We start from the raw sequence: 23,810 nt of genomic DNA, 5'->3' as shown, positions 1-23,810 counted from the left end.
GATCAGTAAGTAAAGGGGCAATAAGAAAAGGGGTTTAAAAATATGCACTTCGGAACAGATCACGTACCGAGAGGGGATCAAAGCGTAATGAAAATAAGTGTTAACAACAACGTACTGAACTGTTTCACTCCGTTACGGGGTACGTGCGTGCGAGAAAATCGGGAATAGCAGATCATGGGGACATGCGGCACGAAGACAAATTCCAATCCTGTTCTAATGTTTTTCTCCGGCAGGTCCAGGGTCTGTACACACTTCTGGGCCTCCGTCAGGGAAAAGTCACTTCACAGATCACACAGCACACAAACGAAGCGAGGTTTTGAGCGGAAGGTGCACGCGTGAGGTTAAAAATACCCTTTGGAGACCGTCACCGAAACGTACAAAACAAAGAAGGCGACGAATTAGCGAACGAGAGCGCAAGGCGCGTGAAATATGCAAAAAGAATCCCGAACGCACTTAGGCAAGCGAGAGGATGGTTTGAGGTCCCAAACACGTGGACGCATGGGGAAGTTGGGAAGAAAACCCCCAAGTGATTCGAATACGCACTTTTCGGAGAACCACTGAGGGCGGAAGAGGTGTAGAACAAAAAACGTGCAGGGAAGGAAGATTGCCCTCGCGGATGCACGGCGGCGGTAAGGGCAAGGGAGATAACGCAGACGGGCAGCAAAAGGAAAAATGTGTGCGACAAAAATGCAAACGAACAAATAGAACGCGATACGCGCGGCGCGAGAATCGCGAACGGGATGACGGCAGGCTAAAGGAACCTGAACTCGAACTTCGACAACACGCGTGCACGGTGTGACAGGCACGTCAACCAAGCCCAGCGCGAGACCACAACGACGACGACGACGACGACGACGACGACGGCGACGATGACGACGACGACGAGCCCGTTCCGTTGCGACTTTTACCCCGGACTGTCATTCGCCGTTGGCCGCCACTGGCCGGGGAGTCTTTTTGCAACCAGCTTCAAACCCGACGCTGCGCTGCTTCGCTCCCTTTGGCTCTCTTTCTGGCTGTGCCTTTGCTCGGCTGCTCGCTCGCTTCCACCCGTTGGTTGCACTCGCGCAGGGTGCAGTCTGACCATCGTCCGGTTCCACATTCCCAGCCGGGACCTTTCCCCCTCCACCAAAGCGTCCCAGACGACGACGACGACGACGTTTCGCAAACACACGTACAAGCGGCTCCGTCGGGTTTTCGCGGGGTCACGGGAAGATCGCACGGGTGCCCCGCGAACGCATTTGCCCCTTTTTGTGCCCCGCCAGCACTAAGTGTGCGTGTTTGTGCATTTCTGCGATCACACACGAATGCACTTTGTGCTGTCTTTGTCTGTCTCGATTCCCACCCTTTCGTCTGTTTCCCTCCAGCGTGTGTGCATTCGGCGGGACCGGTTGCACAAATACACGCGGAACACACAATTTGTGCAATTTATTTGCACAAAAAAAACCCCACGGGAACTGCAGCACACCAAAGTGCACCGCCACATGGGTGTGTGAGTTCGAAAGCGGAGAAGAAAAAAAAATACACTTGAGGTGCAGTTCGATTGCATGGCAATTGTGTGTGCGGAACTGATTTCGCGATGACATGCGCTGCATGCACCAGTGCAGTGGTGTGCGTTATAGTGCATTTTGGGTTCGGTAGTACAAGAGTTGCCGGTGGAGCTGCTTTGTTCCTTTTTCTGTCCTTGTCTCATTTTGTCTCCCACTTTTCATATCCCGTTCTGTCTTTTATCGCGTTTAGAAGCGTAAGAATGGGAGAGAGACTGTATTTAAATGTTTTCTTGTTTCTTGTTGCACTTTTACTGCATTTCTACAGCGTACCTCTCCTTCACCAGCTGACACACTATACCTCGGTCACTATAAGAATTTCTCTCCTGTTTCCCCCCGAACGGTGTTCTCTTTCTAGGGGTACAAAAAGTGCATTTCACAATGTGTGTGTGTGTGTGTGTGTGTGTGTGTGTGTGTGTGTTTCTGCGTATGCTGATTTGTAAATAAGCAGCATCATCCTGTGACGTAGTGCGCCCCAATGCAATTCGTATCATCCCGATAAAGCCATTTGCCTTATCACATCGGGTCGGAAGTCCAAAAATATCGCCAAAGCGACCATAACGTTTACTGGTGTTAGTTACGAACCGAAAATGCATAGATCCCCCCCCCCCCCGCCTTCTCCTATTGTTATCTGCTAGCCTTCCTTTCCAGAATTTCAAAGTATGTGCACTCGAATTGGATTAGAGTGTATTGTGTGGATGATGTTACGAATACTTTGAACGCAAATGTTTTTTTTTGTGTTTGCAAACCAATACATTTGTCGCGTTTGCACAATTGCACTCTTGCATGTGCATAAGAAATTGCATCAAATATCATAAATTCGATGTGAAAAACGGTGGAGATGACTAAAAAGTTCATTTCTATATTTGGCTTTTTGTGTGATTCGCTGCAACAAATCTCGATCGTTAACTAAAACTCAAATGTTTAATTGTTGAGAAAGATACATGTAATATTTTTTCATTCATTCCTTGTCATGTTTGGCACATGAAGGGTTATCTGGCTCTGGCCTCCAATACCGGAATGGTTGTCGGGCCTCTCTCGTTGGAAGCCGATCTGCATATCGACTCGGTGGTGTGCGAGTCGAGGTCTCCAATACAGTGCATCACCAGCGAATGCATTCGGGTGACCCGGGTCTTCTGATGCACAAAGAAACGTAACCCACGCTCGATCCATACGCCCCACACCGCAATCACCCCGTTTGCCACGAAATATGCACAGACTGTTGCCACCAATTGCTGGATGCGATCGGGTGCATTCGATCAAAGTGCAGTCGCATTTGCGCTGGTCTTTGCTTTCCCCTTTCAATTATTGACTCATACACACACACTAACACACACACACATATATTAGTCGAGTGGGACTGACGTTTTGTACCTTCAATGATACCGCAAAGTAGTAGGTGTGTACGGATGCATTTTGTCCGGTGCATGTAACACATGCGCGCTGAAAGTAGTGTTGATGGAGGAGAGTTTGGCACGCAAACAGCAAGGCTGCAAAAAATGACAAATTAACATAACATGTAATAGTATATTAACCTGCATTCAACCTAAACTGCATGATTAGTTTGAATCGTTATGTTCTTTTAAGCGAGCCGTTAACGTTCAAATATTTAAAAACAATGTATGCGTCGCGCTTTGCATAGTTTCAGGCGCAAATGTCAAACAGCAGTAAGATGGGGATCTAGGCCGGAGTCTCATTTCAACACTTGAGTCGGGCTTATTTCGACACTTGAGTCCATGATCTTTAAAACATGATGTAGCAACATAAAATGTTAATGTTGTAAACTAGACAACATTACCTTACTTTACCTGATTCCATTAAGAACTTTTCTCGCGCGGAGCCCTAAAACAGTCACCACTTGCTTGTCTTGAGTGTGTCTTAGCTTGGCAAGTACACCAACTATTTTCTTTCTTCATTCTATACAACTCCAATAAAAGAATAAACGAAGAAATACAAAAACAAAATTATTTCACAAATCTCCTTCCCAAGTGCTTGTTAAACATAAAATCATACTGGTTTATCAGCCGTCTTATTTACGGAGCCTACCAATAATAAACTTTCTCGTAGAACAGTTTACCGTATAACGGTTTGCTTTTTGAATGTTTCACCATCGTTCGATTCCATATATACTTCTTAGACTTCGGATAAAATATTTAACACCATTTCAGTTATAAAATATATTCGTTTTCATTCAATAAAGCATCGGTGTCACTGGAGAAAAAAACACATTCGATCAAGCGACTTCTGAGCGATCAAAGCTAAACGATCTTCGATAAATAGCAATATTGTTGTAGATTTATAATCTCCTTAAACTTTCTCCCCTTTCTCTTTAGCAATGTGTATACTTAAACAAAATACGACAAAAAACGCTCCTTCATACAGATACTGTTTTTTTTGTATAAATACAGCTTAGATTCGAAAAAGATGCTTCTTTAAACGCGATTCCCGAAGCACAAAAGTATTTAAAAGCAAAACAAATGCGTATCCTTCCACCGCGATCATTGATGATCACTGCTGAGCACAGCGTTCCTTCGACTTGCGCTTCTTCCCGTCGGCGGAGTTGTTGCGGCGCGTTCCCTGGATCGGCATGTACGGCGGGACTGGACTAGACGAACCGGGATCGGAGAATTCCAGGATGTCTAAATGGAAAAACACAATGAGTACGATATCCGTTTTTCCGACGTCCCATGCGGCACGTGTTCTCTTACCAGGTTGAGATGGATGGTTTGTGGCAGTGGAGGAGTTGAGTGAATTCGTCGCAGTTGATGTTGGCGATGGTCCCAACCCGGAACCTTGGAAAGTCGGATCGATTTTCGTCGCGATATTGTCATCCAAATATGGATTCCTGTTTGGCGACGATGGCGAGGGGATGGAACCAAATCAATATCAACAATGTTTTCTAGCAATGAAAATGAAAAACAAACCTCGAACCAGGTGATGCCAATAAACGGTTTCCTGCTGCGGCCGCCCTTTGCGGACTTCGTTGCTGGTCTCCTTGTAGATCATCTTCCGACACGGGTAGGACGTAGATTTCGTCCTCCTTTCGACCATTTTCCACCAGTCGCTGGACATTGGCGGACAGTTTGAGATTCGGTCCGACGCGCTGCTGCTGCTGCTGCTGCTGCTGACTCTGCACCTGTTGCATCATCATCAACTGTTGCTGTTGCTGTTTCTGCTGCTTTATCATGTCCACGGGGTTGGAGTAGTTTTCGTCGCTGATCGGTACGGCCCCCGGAGGACTGGATTGTTGCAGCTGCTGCTGATGATGGTGGTGGTTATAGCTTCCACCAGATCCGTGCGATGAAATGCTTCCCTGCGTTCGATGATGGCTATGAAGTGCCACCGCATCCCCTGCCGCCGTCGGTGCGGGAACCGGAGCACCGTAGTATGCCCGTGAGCTCGAGGGCACACCACCTCCCATCGATCGTTGCTGCAGAAGCTGCTGCTGTTGCATATTTTGCAGCATATCGATCGGGTTCGAGTACGAAGCATCTCCCGCGGTGTCCTCAACGGAAGCGGTTTGCTCCTGTCCGTCACCACCAGCTTCGGGCCCACTGCCCTCCTCCGGTGGTTGCTGTTGCTGCTGCTGTTGCATTCGAGCCTCCTTCTTTAGGCGAGCCTTTTCGCGGGCACGCTTTGCCTTGGCCCGTTCACGCTCCTGAAGCATTTTAGCGAGCTCCTTATCTTGTGCCTCCATTGCCACCTTGCGGTCGATGAACTCCTGGTCAAGCTCACCGCCTTCCTCTTCTTGCAGTTTTCGGGCCAGCTCCTGAGGGAGAGAGATTCAAATTATTAATCATCTATTTCATCCAATAAGTGAACGCTACTATAAATCCAAATTTTATTAATTAAAGGGTGTATCTAATTTTATGATTCTGATATCTTTAACTTTCTACCATAATCATATTGAAGATAGAATTTAACTTGAATTGTTTGAACAGACTAAACTTTTACACACTATAACGCTAAAGTTGGCGAATATATACCCATAATGATAAATTAAATGTTATCTGTAGAAAGTTCGTTCGTTCTCAAACGAGTCAGCCTCTAGTCATGGTATGAGAATATCCACATGAAGCCCAGAGAACGGACTCGCTCGAGACGAACGAAGAGAAGTCCGCTTGCCAGTGATACACTCCCTTTTCACCCAGTTCCCATGCGTTTCTTACCGCATCACGCAGTTCCTGTTCGAGCCGCATATCGATCTCAAGTATTTCATCCGGCGCCAGTCCCAAATCTTGCAGCGTTCGTATGCGATCCGTCTTATCGTAGCTGCTATTTTTCGAGTGACTCGGTGAGGCATGGGACGAATGCGGATGGTTCTGGTAGATCACGCCACCACCCGCTCCGTGCGGTTGTTGCGATTGGAAAATGTTTTTCGGAGTCGCTCCACCGTTCATATACCGATTGCTGCTGCTGCTGCTGCTCGGACCCGCTTCTCCCAGTGGGTCCGCCACCGGAGGAAGCCCACTGGACTGCATCCTTGCACCGGCGCCCGATGTTGCCCCGAGTGCCTCCTCGATGTCGTCATCATCGTACAGGTTGTAGTTGATAGGATTCGCGTTTCTTTGGACTGCCATATCCTGCCGGCGATGAGCTCCACTGGACGCACCGAGTTCGGTTGCTCGATAGGAGTTAATATCGTTACCACCGGGTGGCCGGTGGGATACCGGTGGCGGGGAAACGTACTTCTCCGGAGACATTTTATTAAAGTTCGTGTTGTTCTGATAGTCCGCCTCGGGCGGGGCCACAATGTTGTGTGTGTAGCGTGCGGAAGAGGACGACGTGGAGGACATGGGAGAAGACACCGGTCCACCACCTCTCGGTCCCGAGCCGGAGATATTGTTCAGCGTCGGTGGCAGTGGATACTGGTACTGGAAGTCATCGTTCGTGAGTGGCATATCGTACGGCCGGATGCTGTCCACCGTGTCGTCCACCAACGCGCGCGGTCCATGCCGGTACGGTTGGGGCGGCGGTGGTTGCGGTTGCTTCTTCTCCGGCGTGTGGGACTGCAGGTTAACGTTGGCGTACGACGGTGTCAGCGGTTCTTCGTCGTCCGAATACTGATGATAGTTGGCCGGCGGGCGGTTCGTGTGTTGATCCGGTGGTGTCGTAAACACCACCTCCTGGTACGCCCGGCCGTTCTGAAACACTGGCTGCGGTGGTGGCCGCTTGGGGGAGTTCAAATCCAACGACGCGTAGTGCAGATCCGGCTGACCGTTCGATCTGGCGTTGTATGCCGCACCCGAACCGGTACTAGCTGCTGGTGGGGGTGGTGAATGGGCCATAAAGTGGGACCCATTCGAGCTGTTTGTGGGGCGAGCTCCGGAACTTGTTCCGGCCGCTGCCGACGGTGGTTTGGGGTGCGTTCGGGGAGGTAACGGGAACGGGTTGGCACTGTGTGGCTCCGGTACCGGATGTTGTCGCACGGACGGTCCAGCAACGGCGCCATTTGCAGCCCCAGCTGGATGCCTCCTTTCACCCAGGAGAGCCTGCTCCTGGAGCTTGCGGACCAACATTTCGCTTCGCTCTTGCTCGAGCTGTCGCTTTAGTTTGGCCTCACGGTTCAGTTGTTCCGCGACTTCGCGTGCTACCTTTGCATCCATCTCTTCCCTGCGTAATCAAGACAAGGAGAGCAAACATCATTAAACGTTCTACACCATGTGCACCTTCTCATTTTCACTTACTGTTCGTTTATCATCTGATGGTAAAGGGCCGCCTGCCGCTCGGCATCCTCCTTCTCGCGTATCTGCTCCGAGAGTGCGGTCGGGAAGTCCTGCCGGACGATTTGGTTGCGCTGTTTATTGCCTCTGTAATGCTCACTGACTACAAAAGGGCAAAACAAAATTAATGAAAAACAAAACAAATCGCATCATTAAGGCAGTTTATCACTTACTTTCTTGGTTTTGTAGCTGAAGAGCGAGTGCTCCGTCTTCCCGCACGAGCCATTCTTTGCACACTGTAAAATAGAGAAATAAACTAGGTTAAAATTGAGGAAACAATGTGTCTCAATGCAATATGAAAATTTGCGTATGTGTAGCTTTCAATTTCCAAGCTAGTTTTGGAGGAGAACATTCTTTGAATTGTAAAATAATGAAGTAATTAGTCGCATTTTTTAAACTCTTCCATAATTAATATCCTTAACAAGTTTTCCTTGGCACAATGACACCAGTTGTAACGAAAACCTGTACCAGACTAATAATAGACGGACAGCTTGCCGGCTCCCTTTATTATCACCATTAGTCACGAGATGCATTTGTCCATGTTGTGGTGTGGAGAGACCACATCCTGCTCCAACGGAAGACACGAGACATTCGTTCTTCTTTCCTGCCTTGCCATGACGTAGAGTCGCGAAAAGATTTAAATTATGCCATCGGACAAACGTTGACCTTCGTTCCGCTGTCGATAGAGGGGGCTCGGTCTCCTCTCCACCAGAAGCCGATAGCCTTGACCGTGATGATAACAGCGACGTTGTGCGAGAGAGAGGGAGAGTGAAAACCCATAGCAACCCGCGATCGAAGATCCTGACACAGTTGGATACCTTATACTCCAAGCTTCTTCTCCACCATGCAAATGTGTCCTTGAGAAGCACATCAGGTCAATGGATCGAGAGACCGTGGACCTTGCAATCAGACGACATAAATCAACAACTTTTCCACCGGCACGGACTTGGACGTGAACTCCAAATTAGGCAGATTTTAAAGATCGGACGGAGCTGTTCTTCTGTTGTGGTATAAAAGACAATCGGGACTTTAGGAAATCGGTTCATTTTCAAATCGGATTCCGTTGTAGAAGGTTCCATTCGCGATCGCCTCAGGAAGCAAGTAAGCAGAAGGACAAAAACCAAAATGCAGAGTCTACAGGTTGCCTTCGTCGTGTTGCTTGGAGCAGTTTGTGCAATGGTGAGTAGGAAGAGTGCCTTTAACTGGGACTATTATGTGTTTAACTCTCACTTTCTTTAACTCGCTTCTGCTTGCAGGCGTTCTTCACCGAGCAGCAACACGATCTCGCCAAAATATTAGCAGACTCCTGCCACAAGGAACTCGGTGGCGACCTGCCGGAGGACTTTGCAACCAAGATGCGCCTTGGCGACCTTACCTTGGACAGTGAGACCTCGAAGGTAAGCTCTAAGGTAAAGGCGACCCTTCGATGAGTTAATCCTATGCCTGTTTTCTTCCCCTTTTCCCCCACAGTGCACCATCCAGTGCATCTTCGCCAAGGTGGGCTTCACGGATGAGAACGGTGCCGCCAACCGGGAGAAGATGGTGGTCGCGTTGTCGAGAGGCAACCCGCCCGAGAAGGCAGCAGCGTTCGCGGACAAGTGCGAGAAGACCGAGGGCGAATCGAAGTGCGACAAAGCCTTCAGTCTGTACCAGTGTTACCACAAGAATAAGTCCATTTTCGAGGAGGCCCCGAAGCCCTAAGGATCATCCGTTTGTTCATGCGCTTCCTAGTGCCATTTTGATTGTTTAGAAAGCATCACCATTACCACGTTGTTGAATAAATAATAAGAACAAACTGAACAGTTATGAGCAATCAAGTGAATTAATAGAAGGAAACTTATAATGACCCATTTTAAAAAGGGAAAATTTGGTAAATTTTAGGTGACGTTAATGCAAAATTGTGTATATAAAAGAATACCGAACAGACATAATTATGTATTAATAAACTTTTCGTCATAAGTCATCCATGAACTAAAGATGAATTGTGAAGCATTTTTTTAATAAAACATACTATATATTCTTAAATTGTTAACGAGATTACAAATTGGGTCTTACACGATAATATCACAGGCACAAAGTGCATTTAAGGACAGCTGGATCGATCACTATATGGTTGTTTCCAAGGATATGGATGATGTAGATCGCATATAAACGAAGCACTACTCATCCCGCGGAGTACTGGAAAACGAAGACACTGAAACGAGTACTGACACCCTGGAACTTCATTGCTGATGCCTTGCTGCAGCAGCAGGGCTCAGGAGGTAATGACACGAGTGCAAGAGGTGATCTTGTGGTCCAGAGTATCACATTGAACACGAAACATACAGGACGATGAACGTCCCATCTGCATTAGCAGCACGCCATGTGGAAGCTTGCCATTTGCAACAAGCGTCCTATGAAACGTCTTAGTGAACGAGTGTTTCTTGATTGTGTCGGGAACGCAGGCGAGTTGCTGAACGACGCTCCGAAGGCATGGATACGTCGTTGGAATCGCTGTGATGGCAACGCGAGCTATCGGGGTGGGATCCGTATTCCGCAGGAACCACTCCAGAAGAGAGACCCAATCAGGCTAGTTACCTTAGGTATGTGCATTGCGCGTGAGCCAACGACCGACGCAACAAACCACAGCTTCGGCTACAAGAAGATGTTGACCAAAACCACCTTCAGCAAACATTTGATTATAAAAAAAAATAGCTCCAATATTTCATATAACGATGCAAACCAATTTTCATGAGTTGGTGAATTTCAAGTTTGTTAAACTTTGAATTGTTGACCAATATTATTTGATAAATTTGCTAACTTGCCTCTTGTTGTAAACTTAAGCCGTAAATACTTCTGAAAACAGGGAGCAAATCCTATAAGACCAGTGTATATGTGCTGTCGTGGACATTAATCATGGGATGCATTTTTCGACATCATGGGGTTCAATGTCGAGAAAACGTTAGATAAATAATTCGGGCAGACGATGCGCTCGCCAACAAATCGGCAAACTCATGACCAGGGATGCGAATTGACTTAAAGAAGAGGCTGAAAGTAATGTTTTGCACATTAATGTCCCAGCATGTTCCTGCTGTTTCCAGCGAGCTGTATGAATATTATTCTGAGCCTCTGGTTATGCTACATAAGAATGGATACATTATCGTGGATTATATTGTGCCAGGGTTTTGGGTAGTGCCAACGGGAAAATATTTTCTCCAAGGGTATAAAAGACAATCTGAACCATGCTCAAGCAGTTCATTTTAGAATCAAACGTCGGTAAGAAAGGGTTCCTTTCATCAATACCAGGGATTCAAGGAAACGAATCATTCACCATGCAGAGTCTTAAAGTCGCGTTCATCGTTCTGCTCGGTGCCATCTGTGCTATGGTAAGTGAAAATTTTAATTTTTACCGCTTTTCTAACATACCTGGTACAAGTGTAACATTCTACGATTGTGGAAAAACAGGCTCGCATCACGGAGGAACTGCAAAGTCTCTCTAAAACGCTGACCGAATCATGCCACGAGGAGCTGGGAGGCGAACTGCCGGAAAACTTCGGCGCAAGGATGAGTCTAGAGTACATCAAGCTGAACAGTGAGACTGCGAAGGTAAGATGCCTACAGTATTAGATCCTTTATTCATTTCGCTAATCTAATCAAATCCCTCTTTGTTTCTGTTTTCCCTAGTGCCACGTTCACTGTCTTTCCATGAAGCTGGGTACACTTCACGAGGATGGTACAATCAACAAGCCGAAGCTGACTGAAACTTTGGCGACGAGCAATCCGATCGAGAGGGTGGAAGAGCTCGTAGAACTCTGCGCTAAGCTGACGGAGGGCGAAACGAAGTGTCAAAGGGCGTACAGTGTGTACGAGTGTTACCACAAAAACAAGCACATTTTGGATGGGGCGGCAAAGCCTGAAGATATGGCGAACGAGGTGTCTACGACCAGTACTTCTACAACTGAACCGTAAAGGATTGTTATAAATCCATCATGAAGCAACACGACGAATTAATGTACTTACAAAAAAAGGAACATATGAATAAATAATTGCACAACGAAATATATTCAGCCTTTGAATATTTTTCGCCACTTTTCGACATCATGGGGTTCAATGTCGAGAAATCGTTAGATAAATAATTCGGGCAGACGATGCGCTCGCCAACAAATCGGCAAACTCACGAACAGGGACGCTAATTGACTTAAAGAAGAGGCTGAAGATAATGTTTTGCACATTAATGTCTCCGCATGTCCTTGCTGTTTCCAACGAGCTGTATGAATATTATGTTCAACCTCTGGTTTAGGATGGTTATGCACTACAAGAATGGATACATTATCGTGGTTTATATTGTGCCAGGGCTTTGGGCAGCGGGAAAATATTTTCTCCAAGGGTATAAAAGACAATCTGAACCATGCTCAAGCAGTTCATTTTAGAATCAAACGTCGGCAAGGAACGTTCCTTTTATCAATACCAGGGATTCAAGGAGACGAATCATCACCATGCAGAGTCTTAAAGTCGCGTTCATCGTTCTGCTCGGTGCCATCTGTGCTATGGTAAGTGAAAATTATATTTTTACCGCTTTTCTAACATACCCGGTACAAGTGTAACATTCTATGATGGTGGAAAAACAGGCTCGCGTCGCGAAGGAACTGCACAGTCTCTCTAAAACGCTGACCGAATCATGCCACGAGAAGTTGGGAGGTGAACTGCCGGAAAACTTCGGCGCAAGAATAAGCCGAGAGTACATCAAGCTGAACAGTGAGACTGCGAAGGTAAGCTCCCCTTCTTTTAGATGTCTACAGTTTTAGATCCTTTATTCATTTTGTTAATCTAAACAAATCCCTCTTTGTTTCTGCTTCCCTTAGTGCCACGTTCACTGTCTTTCGATGAAGCTGGGTACACTACACGAGGATGGTACAATCAACAAGCCGAAGCTGACTGAAACTTTGGCGACGAGCAATCCGATCGAGAGGGTGGAAGAGCTCGTAGAACTCTGCGCTAAGCTGACGAAGGGCGAAACGAAGTGTCAAAGGGCGTACAGTGCGTACGAGTGTTACCACAAAAACAAGCACATTTTGGATGGGGCGACAAAGCCTGAAGATATGGCGAACGATGTGTCTACGACCAGTACTTCTACAACTGAATCGTGAAGGATTGTTAATAATCCATCATGAAGCAACACGACGAATTAATGTACTTACATTGATGTATTCGAGTTTTTTCAACGACGTAAAGAGTGACCAAAATAAATGCAAATAAAATCTTGGTAGGAGCTTGGTTGTCCGAGACCCGCTAGAAGAGAATGCATTCTTCGTGCAAAAAAAGGTGGATATACAAAGAGCAAATTAAGCATTAAATCTCGTTTAGTTAAAAGTAAAAGCTTTAAAGAATATTTTAACTATCAAAAACATAAAAGAATTTTTTTTATGAGAGGCAAAAATAGAGTAGGTCAAAATAGCGACAAAACATGTGTTGGGGAATTTAAAATATGTGAATTGAAATACATGCTTAAATAGTTTCTCTACATTACCATACCAAGTTTATCGTTATATAATACGAGAATAAAACGCTACTACGAGGAAACAACAAATTGGAGTTCAATAAAAACAAACATTTCATCGGATATTACAAACAGTCACATCTACTTCCGCGTAACTTCTGTTCGCCCGGTTTTTGTGTCTTTGAATACCACATCAGACCATTAACCTTCTGCAGGGGTCGTTAAAGATGCACTTAATGTTATCACATTGCAATTATAAGCACTCTAGATGAGGCCATTTAAAATGTCCTTTCTGCAGTATAAAAGCTGATGGCGTTAGGCTGAACCACATTATATCAAAGTTGGATCTAAACGTATAAGCTACCTGTTTAGCGATTGTCAGCAGAATAAGCAGTTATCATGCAGATTCTAAAGGTTGTGTTTGTCGTTGTACTTGGTGTGGTTGGTACCATGGTGAGTACAAAACGGTGCCTACGATCATATGATGGATATACTATCACACACTGTGTTTCGGTTCATAGTCCCGTCTCACCGAAGAGCAGCACAGGCACACAAAAATGTTTGCCTTGGAATGCCAGGATGAGCTCGGAAGCGTTGTGTCGCCGGACTTCGCTTCCCGGATGAGCCACGAGATGATCGTCCTGAACGACGAGGGCGATATGGTATGCTACACTCACCTTTCGTAAGCCTTATTATTAGTGAAAATTCTTATTTTTAAATATTTCCGATTCCTATACGCACAGTGCCATGTGCAGTGCATTTTTCTCAAGATCGGTGTCGTGCACCCGGACGGTGAAGCCAACGAGAAAGGGGTGTTCCGGGAGCTGTCGGCGGCGAACACGGCCGAGAAGGCGCAACTGGTGACGGACCTGTGCCTGAAGCAGGTTGGAGGCACATCGAAGTGCTCAAAGGCGTACAGTCTGTACGAGTGCTACCACCAGAACAAGCACATGCTCCTCTAGGTTGCGAAGTCTTCGAACCTTCTAAAAGTGATCTGTTTTTTTTTAAATGATTGTAATGAAGTTATATGAAGTCTGGATTGCCCGCACGGTCAATGGAAAGTGGAACACAGTTTTGGAAAAGATAAAATGACAAATAAAAAGGCTTTCGATTTTAAATATGCCATGGCATGGGAATAAAACCTTAGGAACATGGATTTATTATTTAAATTTTTTTCACTTCAATAATGTAACTATGCACATCATGCAAAAATAATAGGAATAAATCGCAATAGTAGCGGAGTACCTTTCTAAGCAATAGACATAAATAAGATGCTTTGGAAATATTATCACATAGCATCGGTCGCATACGTTATAAAGGACTTACAATGTACGACAAGGCTTACAATGTACGCCTATATTGAAACTTTATCAGCTTCAAAATGGTTTCAGATTAATTGATGAAAAATGTATGTGTCCTTACATATGATAAGGAAACATAAATTTTCTTAGCAATTTCATTTTTTGAATCTTTGATTAATAGATAAAGTGGTACTATTTTTTTATATGAACTATCAAAATACATTTTTTAAATAAACTATAAACGTGTGAAACGGATTGTTCTAACATTCTAAGCTGCAAAAAGCAAAATAGTTATGGGAGTTCAAAAAAGTGTGGCATAAAAATATGGCTTTGCTAATGATTATTTCCCCTAATGTACGTTTTTGAATATAAAAAAAGGTTTCAATTAACAATGAAGTTTAAATATTTTTTGCAAAGCTATACGTCTTCAGACAGGGACTATTGAGAGGATCTAGCTTCAAGGTTGCACGAACAATTGCTAAATTTTGCAACTCATGGTCGGCTCTGGTTGCAAAATATACCAATAAAAACCCAATCTTCGGACTGATTCGACCACGGTCCTGGTTCAAGATAAGTGAGAAACATTAGCAAACCGCCATGGAGCATCGCTGGTGCAAATTTAATAATTAGGGGAAAATGAGGCAAGATGAAACGATGAAAATTTTTAATTTAAAAATTATCGACCTGCTGCTTTTTGTTCCCCAGCTTGGTCCAATTTGTCCCATAGCAACAATATTTTGCGAGGCTTAATGTTGTCTAGAACTGGGAGAAATAAGTGTTTTGCGTGCGGAAAGCGTGCACAATACCACACCTTACCTGGTGTACTTGTCCAGTTTCGGTGAAGTATCATCGAGCCTCGTCATCGACAAGCCTTCATTTTCAATCACTTATGCACATTAGCCGTATCGATGTGAAGTGAACATAGTTTTTGTTAGCCAAAATCAATCAACTTCGGTGGCCTGTGCTGGGATATAAAAGACACCCGTCAGAGGATCACCTCATTTTCAAATCAAACTTTAGTGAAGACGGTTTTCGTACGAGGAAACAACCACCAGGATCACCATGCAGTTTGTAAAGATTGCTTTCGTTGCCTTGCTGGGTGTAGTTTTGGCTGCGGTAAGTAGAAAATATAAGCTAGCACCAACAAACAGTCTGTACGTTTGTGTGTCTATCACATGCAGGAAAAATTCTCCGACGAACAGTACAAGCTCGCCAAAAATCTGGCCGACTCGTGCCACGCGGAGCTGGGAGGCGACCTGCCGGAGAACTTCGGAACCCGCATTGGACACGAATTTTTCGATCTGCCTGGTGAAGATTCTAAGGTATGATTGACCTGCTTGTTTAAGTTCGCATAGTGGTATGAACATGTCAGTGGACTAGTTTGTATTTTGTTTTCGTTTTCACCCGCACAGTGCAACGTTCACTGCATTTTCCACAAGCTGGGCACCGTAAACGCGGACGGAACCGTCAACCGGGACGGGCTTCTCAAACAGCTGACTGTGGGCAATAGCATCGAGAAGTCGGAAGAATTCGCTGATCTGTGCGTGAAGAAGAACAAAGGCGAAACGAAGTGCCAACGGGCGTACAGTCTGTATCAGTGCTTCCACAAGAATAAATCGATGCTTGGCCAGGCCCCGAAGGCTTAACATCTTCACCGATCGCTCGCGAGTCGAAGAAAGTGATGGTGAAATGATAAATCGTCAAACAGACTTGTGTATATGAAATGCTGAAATTACCGGCACAATGAGTTAACAAATCTGATAATCAAATCTTCAGAAAGATCGAACTGTCAACATTTTTATTAAACTAACAGTTGAATAAAGAAAAACCTAGGTTCAATCATAAATCATCGATAGTGAATCAATGTTTGAGCTGAGAGTTGTCCAAATATAATTAGAAATGAAGTGCAAACATTATTCATTTTTATAATATGAATAAACTTATTTGCCTACGTGTCATTCAACAGAAGAGAATTAATAAGACTTGCAATTGTGGGAAAAACATGTCTCTGCTGTATTCACAATCTCAGCAACTGTTTCCTCCTTAACAATCCTTAGTTATCCAATCCCGTTCCATTACTTCTTACATAGATTTTTATCTCTATCAAAGGCTTCCTGTCACAGGAACTGGGAAGAAAGTTGAAAATAATCTGACAAGTCAATTAGCGGCCGGCTTCAAAAAGGATACACATTGAAAACCGCTATCCTACGTACATGTAACCCATTTATGGAGTGCATTAACGCCTTACGATGCACAGATGGTGCGATGGTTTGTCTGCAATGGATGCCACATACATCAACATTGAACAAGATTTTTAAATATTTTCATATCCACTTGTATCCACGAGAAGAAGCTAGCTGAAGGCAATTTATCAACAAGCACGTTTCCGAAGAAATCCTTCTTTTATTCCATCTTAAGTGCCGGTGCGGGTACGGCTTAACTTGTTTTGCCACCACGTCTTATCAGCTAGACTCTCTTCCGGTCGAGTGAACGAACTGGTTTTTTGATTCGTTAGGTTTCTGTTCCCACGCTGACGCGGTTTGTCGCCCCGGCCGCTTCTCAACTCAACTCAAACATTTATTCATAAATTTTTCGTACACATTTTCAGTTTTCTCTAAAGAGATCGATCTTTATTGCTTCGAAGAAAATGAAAAATTACGCTGCGCGGTGGGAGTTTGCACCTTTTACTTTCAAACGCAACCCCCTGACGGTTGATCGCAGCGATAGCACTCGGTACACGGATCCTCTAATCTTCTACAACGATCCCGGCCTTCATGCAACCGGTCCAACCCCTTCTATATCCACTGGGACAGGTAAAAGCGGTGAGCAAGCCGAGAAAACCCCCTAAGAAAACATTCCTTTCCGCAACGGCACCGAACGGAACTTGGGGGTCGCTTACCGGTGAGAAATCCCTTTCGTGGCCAGCTTTACTGCAGGTTTTCCGGCCCGTGAAGTGCAGTGTGCGTCGTACATTTACAGTAAAACTGCCAACCCGGGTCCGGCGGGAAACGGGTTTAATTTTGAATGAAATGAAAGTCTTTTTTCCACCCGCAGACACATAACGGGAATGATGGAATCGGCGCCGGTTGATCGTAAAGTTTGCGATCTGTGATCAAATGGTGGTTCGCGATACGTTTTTTTTCAAGTATCTGGAAATCCGTTTAAAAATATGTCCGCATAAAGATATGATTTAAAATCAGGAAAACAAAGGGAAACATCTTCGAGCGAACCATCTGGTTTGCCAAAGAAACTGTTCAGCTAACCCTCGCAGATCGTACGCGCATTCCTCCAGTTCCAACTGGTTCCACCGTTCCGAAGCAAAGCCAACCGACCGGTAGTTGTTCGCCCCGATCGCTTCGGTCGGTCGGTCAATGCACCGTGCGGGAATTTTCTCAAATTATGAAAATGGAAAATGAAACACACGTCCACGGGCGAGCTGTGCGCCGGGTCGGAATTGAATTGCGAGTTCCCTCGGTGCGGGTTTGATGGTGGCAATGTTGGATGGAAAAATAGAAGTAGTAATAATAGGAAACCAGTAGCAAAAGTAAAGACTAAATACGAGCGCAGATAAAACATCTGGAGCAACAGCGAGGCAGTAAAATGTTACACCAATGGAGATATGCAGAATGGCCTTCCCAACGTTGGGAATCGGTTGAATTTCGAGAGCCGACTGATTATTTATTTTTTTGTTTTCTCGATCGATCTGCCTTTGCGAGAGTGATAGCGGTTCGTGTCGGTTCGATTGTTTTCCGGGAAGAAAGAAAAGATGCACTTCAACACGCGGGTTGGAAACGCAAACCCCGTGGAATGACCGAGTCGAGGGGTGAGTTTTGTTTTTGTGAGATGCAAGTGAGAGTAAAAGTAAATGATTGGGTGTTTCGGGTGAAAGTGAATCCCCTTCGGGAGCAACCACGTGCATGCAACCACTTCAAGCTTTCCACACGATAATTACTACCAACCGAAAATATTGGAAAAAAAAAACTGAACTTCACCAAACCGAAATGAATGAGCAACAACGAAAATAGTTGTCCGAAAGAAAGACAATGGTCCCCTTTTTTGCGCTAAGTGGGGCTGGGAAAGGTGTAAAAACGATTTTCCGGCCAAACAAAGAAAACCCCATGGCCATTGAACCATGGCGTAGGTAACGGTTGCGGGAATTTGAAGATCGTGTTGATGCCGGAAGCCGAGTGATCCGAGTAACATCCATAACTCCCGTCCGACTTCCCAATCGAGCCGCAACGCTGAGAAGGAGGACAAACATGAAAATCCATTGCCATGGCTCTGGCTAACGATCAGCTAAAAATAACAAGCCCTTCGAGCACCGAGCCAAGCCCGTTGACTGCGACGATGACGATGATGAACGACCAACCGAAACGATGAATTCAGTATGCGCCTTTGCAGTGCAATGCAGCTAAAAATATTGCTCTGGAGCGAAGGAAAGCATAGAAAGCAGGGGAGGGCAAAGAGCAAAGTCTCTTAACTGACGCCGTCTGCCGGCTTGATGAGCTGAGATGTGGTTTAGGGTTTCCTTTCGGTTGGTTAGGAAGTGCCTCCACTCCAGACGCAACGTTTTCCGAGGGGGCGATCGAGTCCGGGAAAATGGGAGAAAGGTTCATTGCCATCGTGCTTGGGTGGTGTTGCACTTGAACGTACTCCGGTTTAGACATCAATTTGATTACAAATGCTATAACCATGTGATATAATCGGGTGATCGAACTAAAGGGTCGGATCAGAACAAAAGGTTTCATTTGATAAGTATACCGCAAACATGTGAGAGCTCAATTTTCAAACCTTTTTTTTTGTATACAGTACTGTAGTAAATACCGTAAAAGGGGGAAAAAGTACAGTTCCATAAATAGGCCAGAGTATGTTCCATTACACTTTGACACGCCGACTTTCCCAAAAGGGTCCCGAGAAGAAAATGGAGTTATTTTAGTTTGTCAACACATTGGTTTGAAATTAAATCAATGCACGACACGATAATTAATGCCGTTGTATTTACAAATGACACTTATTGGTGGCGTTGATGGACTGAAACATATCGTTTGGGAAAATAGCTGGCGATCTCGGGTATGCTTTAACACACCTTAGACTAGACAGTATTTATTATAAAAGTAGGGGGCATCTATACAATTTTGGAAATGGTTTGGAGTATCGCGAAGTCTAGTTCGCAACGATTTATGGAAATTTTAAGCCTAATAATTAATACTTAGAAAAGAACTGAGAATTTAATTTAGTGGAGAGGGCGTGCTTTTAAATTAAAATTAATAAATTACTAAACCTCCGAAGATGGTAAATTGAAGAGGTTTACAGAGTTTTAATCTTCTAAAGGGTAGGCAATTTTAAATAATTTTTTAAGGAACATGGAAACATGTCAATGAAAGTAGTAGTGTTCTCAGCCCATGAAGATATTGTGTTGCTGAAATTAAACAAGACAAAATCCGCCAATGCTTGATATGTACTAGTGAAAGAAAAGTCTCATCGGTATTGGCATGGCCGCAACGCTACGTAAGAAATCTATTACGCATCTGGCCGAATCGATGGAATCAAAGACGACCGTCTGTATTTGATTTAGCGATGCACGTACAACGCGATCGTTCTGTTTGCCTCGGCTCTGTGTCATGCCAGACCGGGCGGGAAGTAGTTTTGATTTCAAACACCAGCTGACTAAACAGGAACTGAAGGAAAACGACGGAGCCAAACGCCTGGTATCAGCATAAATCGTGTCAAGCTCATTCTATCTGCCATGTTCTTGGGGTTCTTATCAATACTTCTTCAGCTGGCGCGAAGTGACATGTCGGATGGGCAAACACAAGAAAACGATGAAAACGGGGAGTGCTGTTTCTGTCGACATCGACATTTAACGAACCGTTTGATTTCCCACCATCCCGACCTGCAACTTGGCTGGGAATGATTTCCTTCGAGCCCATAATTTTCCGGCCTGTAGACAAGCCATTACGAGGTGGATACAATCTAAAAATTCCCTCCCATGATGGCAACCGGTGTACAAAGTCCAACTTTATGGGGTACGCTCCGAGGTGGGTTTGCGAAAACGGGATAACAAATTGTCTCCAATTAAAAGTCCACGCGTAGTCTGAATTAAATTAAAAATCACCAGCCAACGGACCAAGTCTGCGAACCGGGGTGGGTGATTGACTGAGATCCAGATCGCTTTATGGCGCCCCCAAACAACCCGCTACCCTTCCTCGTTCCTATGGGACGAATCAATTCCACGTGACCTCTCCTGCGTGCGGGACAGGGTGGTGAAAGCGCACCCGCTCCTCACGCCCGCCTGGGACGGAACGTTTCTCTCGTTAGTTCGAAACAGTAGTTCAAAGCAAACGCGACAGCAATTAATTTGATCCCATATTGAGTACCGAGAAGGAGTGCGTTTATTCGCACACAGACCGCTTTCGCCTGCCGGCCGTTTGTTTTGCTTCGGTATCACCAATTTTGATGACTTATGTTTTTGACTTAATTTTTATAACGACTTATGCTTCCCAAGCCCTGTTTGATAAGCTCCACCCCGGAATGGCACACCTTCTAATAGGCCGTTATCGGGTTTAATGGTAATCGCCGAAATTGATTAGATAACCCCGACCTAACAGAAAAAAAACATCCGATGAATGTTAGGGTGACGCAAACAAACAAACAACCGAACAGAAGAAGACAAGTTTTTAGACGAGGAAAGTGCGCTCGGACGGAGGGTGTGCAGCAAGGGGAGGGTGGATTGAAAAGGGGGTTGGGGAGCATAACAGGACACCGAACTTACCTTCCGTCACACGGCCACTCTTCGGGAACGTGTCCGTCACCTTCATGTCCGGCATTTCGGTGATCGAGAAATGTGCCATGTTTCGCTGTTTTTGTTTCGTTTTTGTTTGCTTTTTGGTTTTGGTGGTCACCTCGGAAAGTCACTGTTTTTCGAACCTGTTGCGTTTGGCGCCGTTCTGGGAACTTTCACTCACCCTCTGGACCGGGGGAGAGTACACAGAGAAAAGGGGGTGGGAGACTGCGCGGAAAAGAAAGAAATAAAGAGTGAGAGAGATACAAAGATACAGAGAGATGTAGAGAAAGTCTGCCGAACGTTCTTTTTGTTTTCCTCTGGCCTTCTAGATGGTTTAACTTCCGCCGTTTTATGCTTTTTGATAAGTTTCGCGAATGATTCGGGAGCAGCTGACGGTGGTTCGTAATTAACCAGCTCATTGGACCGTTACGTGGATTGCATGTGGACTTTATAATACGTTTTCTTCTGTCCCATTTGCAAGACTGTTGGTTTTGGTCGACAAAATTTTACTTCAACCTGCCAATCAACGAGATCACATTACACACACACTCGGTGCAGGATGGAATTGTAAAGAACCAACAGCAGAGGGTAGCACATGCACCCAAGCAGGCCTGGAAACAATATTCATTAAATGAATCGACGACTCTGCACCCTCCTCCGAGAGGCCAGTTACGATCGAGCGGAATGTTTACATTCACTGGCACGGCACGGCGACACACCCTTTTCCGAGCTGCCCTTGCGGATGACCTCGTTAGGAAACCGTTTCCGGCACGTTTACGGAACACCGTCGATCCCGGCGTCACCGTGTCGTTCTCCGCCGAAAACAAAAGCCCAATCCCAGCGAGAGGAGACACCGTATTCGTTGGACAGTTCTGGTGCGGCCGGGTGAAATTTCACTTCGATTAAAGCGCGAGGAAACTCGTTCCGGCTCGCTTCACAACAATCGATGCCGGCCAGGAAAAATAACACCCGCGATTGTCGTCTGGTGCGAGACCGACATTTTGTTGCAAACTTCACTGAAACTCGCGTGCAATCGGCAATTAGCATAACCTGAATCGCGTCGCACTCCAAAACAAAAGCACGGTTTTATTTGCATGCTTGTTGGCCTTTTTTCCACTGCATTTCATCACCCAAACTTCCGAAGAGAAAGTAGCATCACCGTCAACGTCACACACAGTTTAGCCCGAACGATCCGCACGGACCGAAAGCGAAGCACATGCACCGATTACTGAAGGGTAAGCAAAAGATTGCTCTGACACATATTTGGACGATTAAAGGGAACTATCGAATAGTGCACTCGTTACTTTTTCCTCCAAACAACGCCAAATGACGCCGCCGTCGTAATCCGCGCGAAGCTTGCCGTAAACGAACTGCACGCGACGAAAGCAGAAACACAACAAAACGCCGCGTCCCGCATTGACAGCTGTTTCATGTTGCTGTCCTCTGTTTACCGGTTTCATGACCTTCTGCTGCATAAAACACGCGAATCGGTAAAATGCATCTGGTATGAATGCCAAAATTGCCGATTTGTTTGTAGCTTTTTAGTCCTTGGACCTATTTTTACAACAGACCCCTTAAATGAAAGGTCTTTTAAAGTCAAACATATTTGTCAAAGAAAACATGTTTCTAACTGTTTTAGTTTTTGAGAAAATTACCATATAAGAGAGAAAGAGGCAGCTAGAGTTCTCAAATTTTCCTTCCCACTTCAGCTGTCCGGTAAATACCGATTCATTGACCTTCGCTGGAACAACATTTTGTTTATTCGTTGCTTGATTGTTTAAATAAGTTTTTACTTAAAATCTACTATCAGAATTAATATTGAAAAAATCCAAATATTGAGTTAAATACTAACGGGAGCAGCCAAAAATTACCATACGTCTTTCTTTTGATTAACGCTAATTGTTTAACAAATCATTCAATTTGTCTGAAGTGAAAGTTTCTCCATGTCTCCCCCGAATTTGTTTGTTTAATCGAAATATTTCGTAACAATTATACAATAAACTGGCGTAGATTTGAATACTAAACTTTTTTTATAAAAACATAGTACGGTATCAACACGTGGGCTGTTAACACCACTGCGAATTCTGGAAAAGGCCATTTTTAATATTCTATTGTACTTTCTTCGAATTTCAAAATTCAACGTATATTTTTTTATCCCCGATAACCAATCGATTGTTGAATATTCTGATAATGAACACAAACAATTAGCATTGTAAAGACACTTTTAATTTCATATCAATAGTGTGGTTAAAAAATATAACTGCATGATCCAGGAAACTCATTGAAAGAATCTTTCGTATCGTACTATAGTTTAGCAAAGAGCTCAAAAAACATCTAACTTGGGAAAGCTACCTGGCATTTAAGGCAGATTGTTTCTTACAGCATTACCAGATCCATTATGTAGAAGGTCAGAAGTATCAATTATTTCGAACGTACGCTTATCGTGCCATTACGCTGCAGCAATGTGTAGCAAACCGCTGTTCGTTGCTGTACAGCTTAACGTAAGTTTAAATGTTCTCTATCCATTCTGTTGCGGTTCTCCAGCCACATTCGTGCCGGCAGATGTAGAAAAAAAGGCCCAATAATTACACACTTCCTGCAAATAACCTCGATTCTTTCCGATGGGCGATTGGATTGGAAGAAAACGCCACGCTGCCGGGCTCATCTCCTTCCGTTCGGACAACACGGACAATTATCTTCCCGGGGAAGAATAGTTTGTTAGTTTGTTTCTTCGACAGCTTTTTCGTCCGAAACCGGGTGGCATGGTGATATGCGGCAGGTGGTTCTGCGAAACCGGCAAGTTTGGTAAACATTTCGTGACTGTACGTGTTGTGCTGTAAAGAAGTTAGCCCCATTCGACGGGAAACGGGTTGCGCCTTAGAACTAAGAACCGTCGCTCGCGCTTTGCATGACTAATCCAGTTCAATAAACAAATAAGGCGATGGGGGAAAAAAGATAAATAAAAACCTGCCACATTCCTCA

General features: G+C 44.9%; 1 protein-coding gene across 2 annotated transcripts; it reads right to left on the bottom strand.

Annotated features, from left to right (window-relative positions):
* Window positions 1-3,712: 3,712 nt before the first annotated feature.
* Window positions 3,713-22,208, bottom strand: LOC131262169 (putative uncharacterized protein DDB_G0271606). Of its 2 annotated transcripts, XM_058264107.1 has the most exons (8): window positions 22,133-22,208; window positions 20,817-21,053; window positions 7,441-7,503; window positions 7,232-7,370; window positions 5,714-7,157; window positions 4,469-5,313; window positions 4,253-4,389; window positions 3,713-4,183 (listed from the first exon to the last, which is right to left on the bottom strand). In XM_058264107.1, exons 2-8 carry the CDS (start codon window positions 20,893-20,895, stop codon window positions 4,053-4,055), a joined length of 2,838 nt encoding a protein of 945 aa, XP_058120090.1. In that variant the 5' UTR covers window positions 20,896-21,053; window positions 22,133-22,208; the 3' UTR covers window positions 3,713-4,052. The 2 variants fall into 2 exon arrangements, with proteins under 2 accessions (XP_058120090.1, XP_058120091.1); XM_058264108.1 differs by lacking the exons at window positions 20,817-21,053; window positions 22,133-22,208 and adding an exon at window positions 21,879-21,985.
* Window positions 22,209-23,810: the final 1,602 nt, after the last annotated feature.

This window comes from Anopheles coustani, chromosome 2, assembly GCF_943734705.1.
Source record: "Anopheles coustani chromosome 2, idAnoCousDA_361_x.2, whole genome shotgun sequence".
Classification (NCBI taxonomy): domain Eukaryota; kingdom Metazoa; phylum Arthropoda; class Insecta; order Diptera; family Culicidae; genus Anopheles; species Anopheles coustani.
The sequence above is the reverse complement of the archived record's forward strand: the minus strand, read 5'-3'. Positions and strand labels throughout refer to the sequence as shown.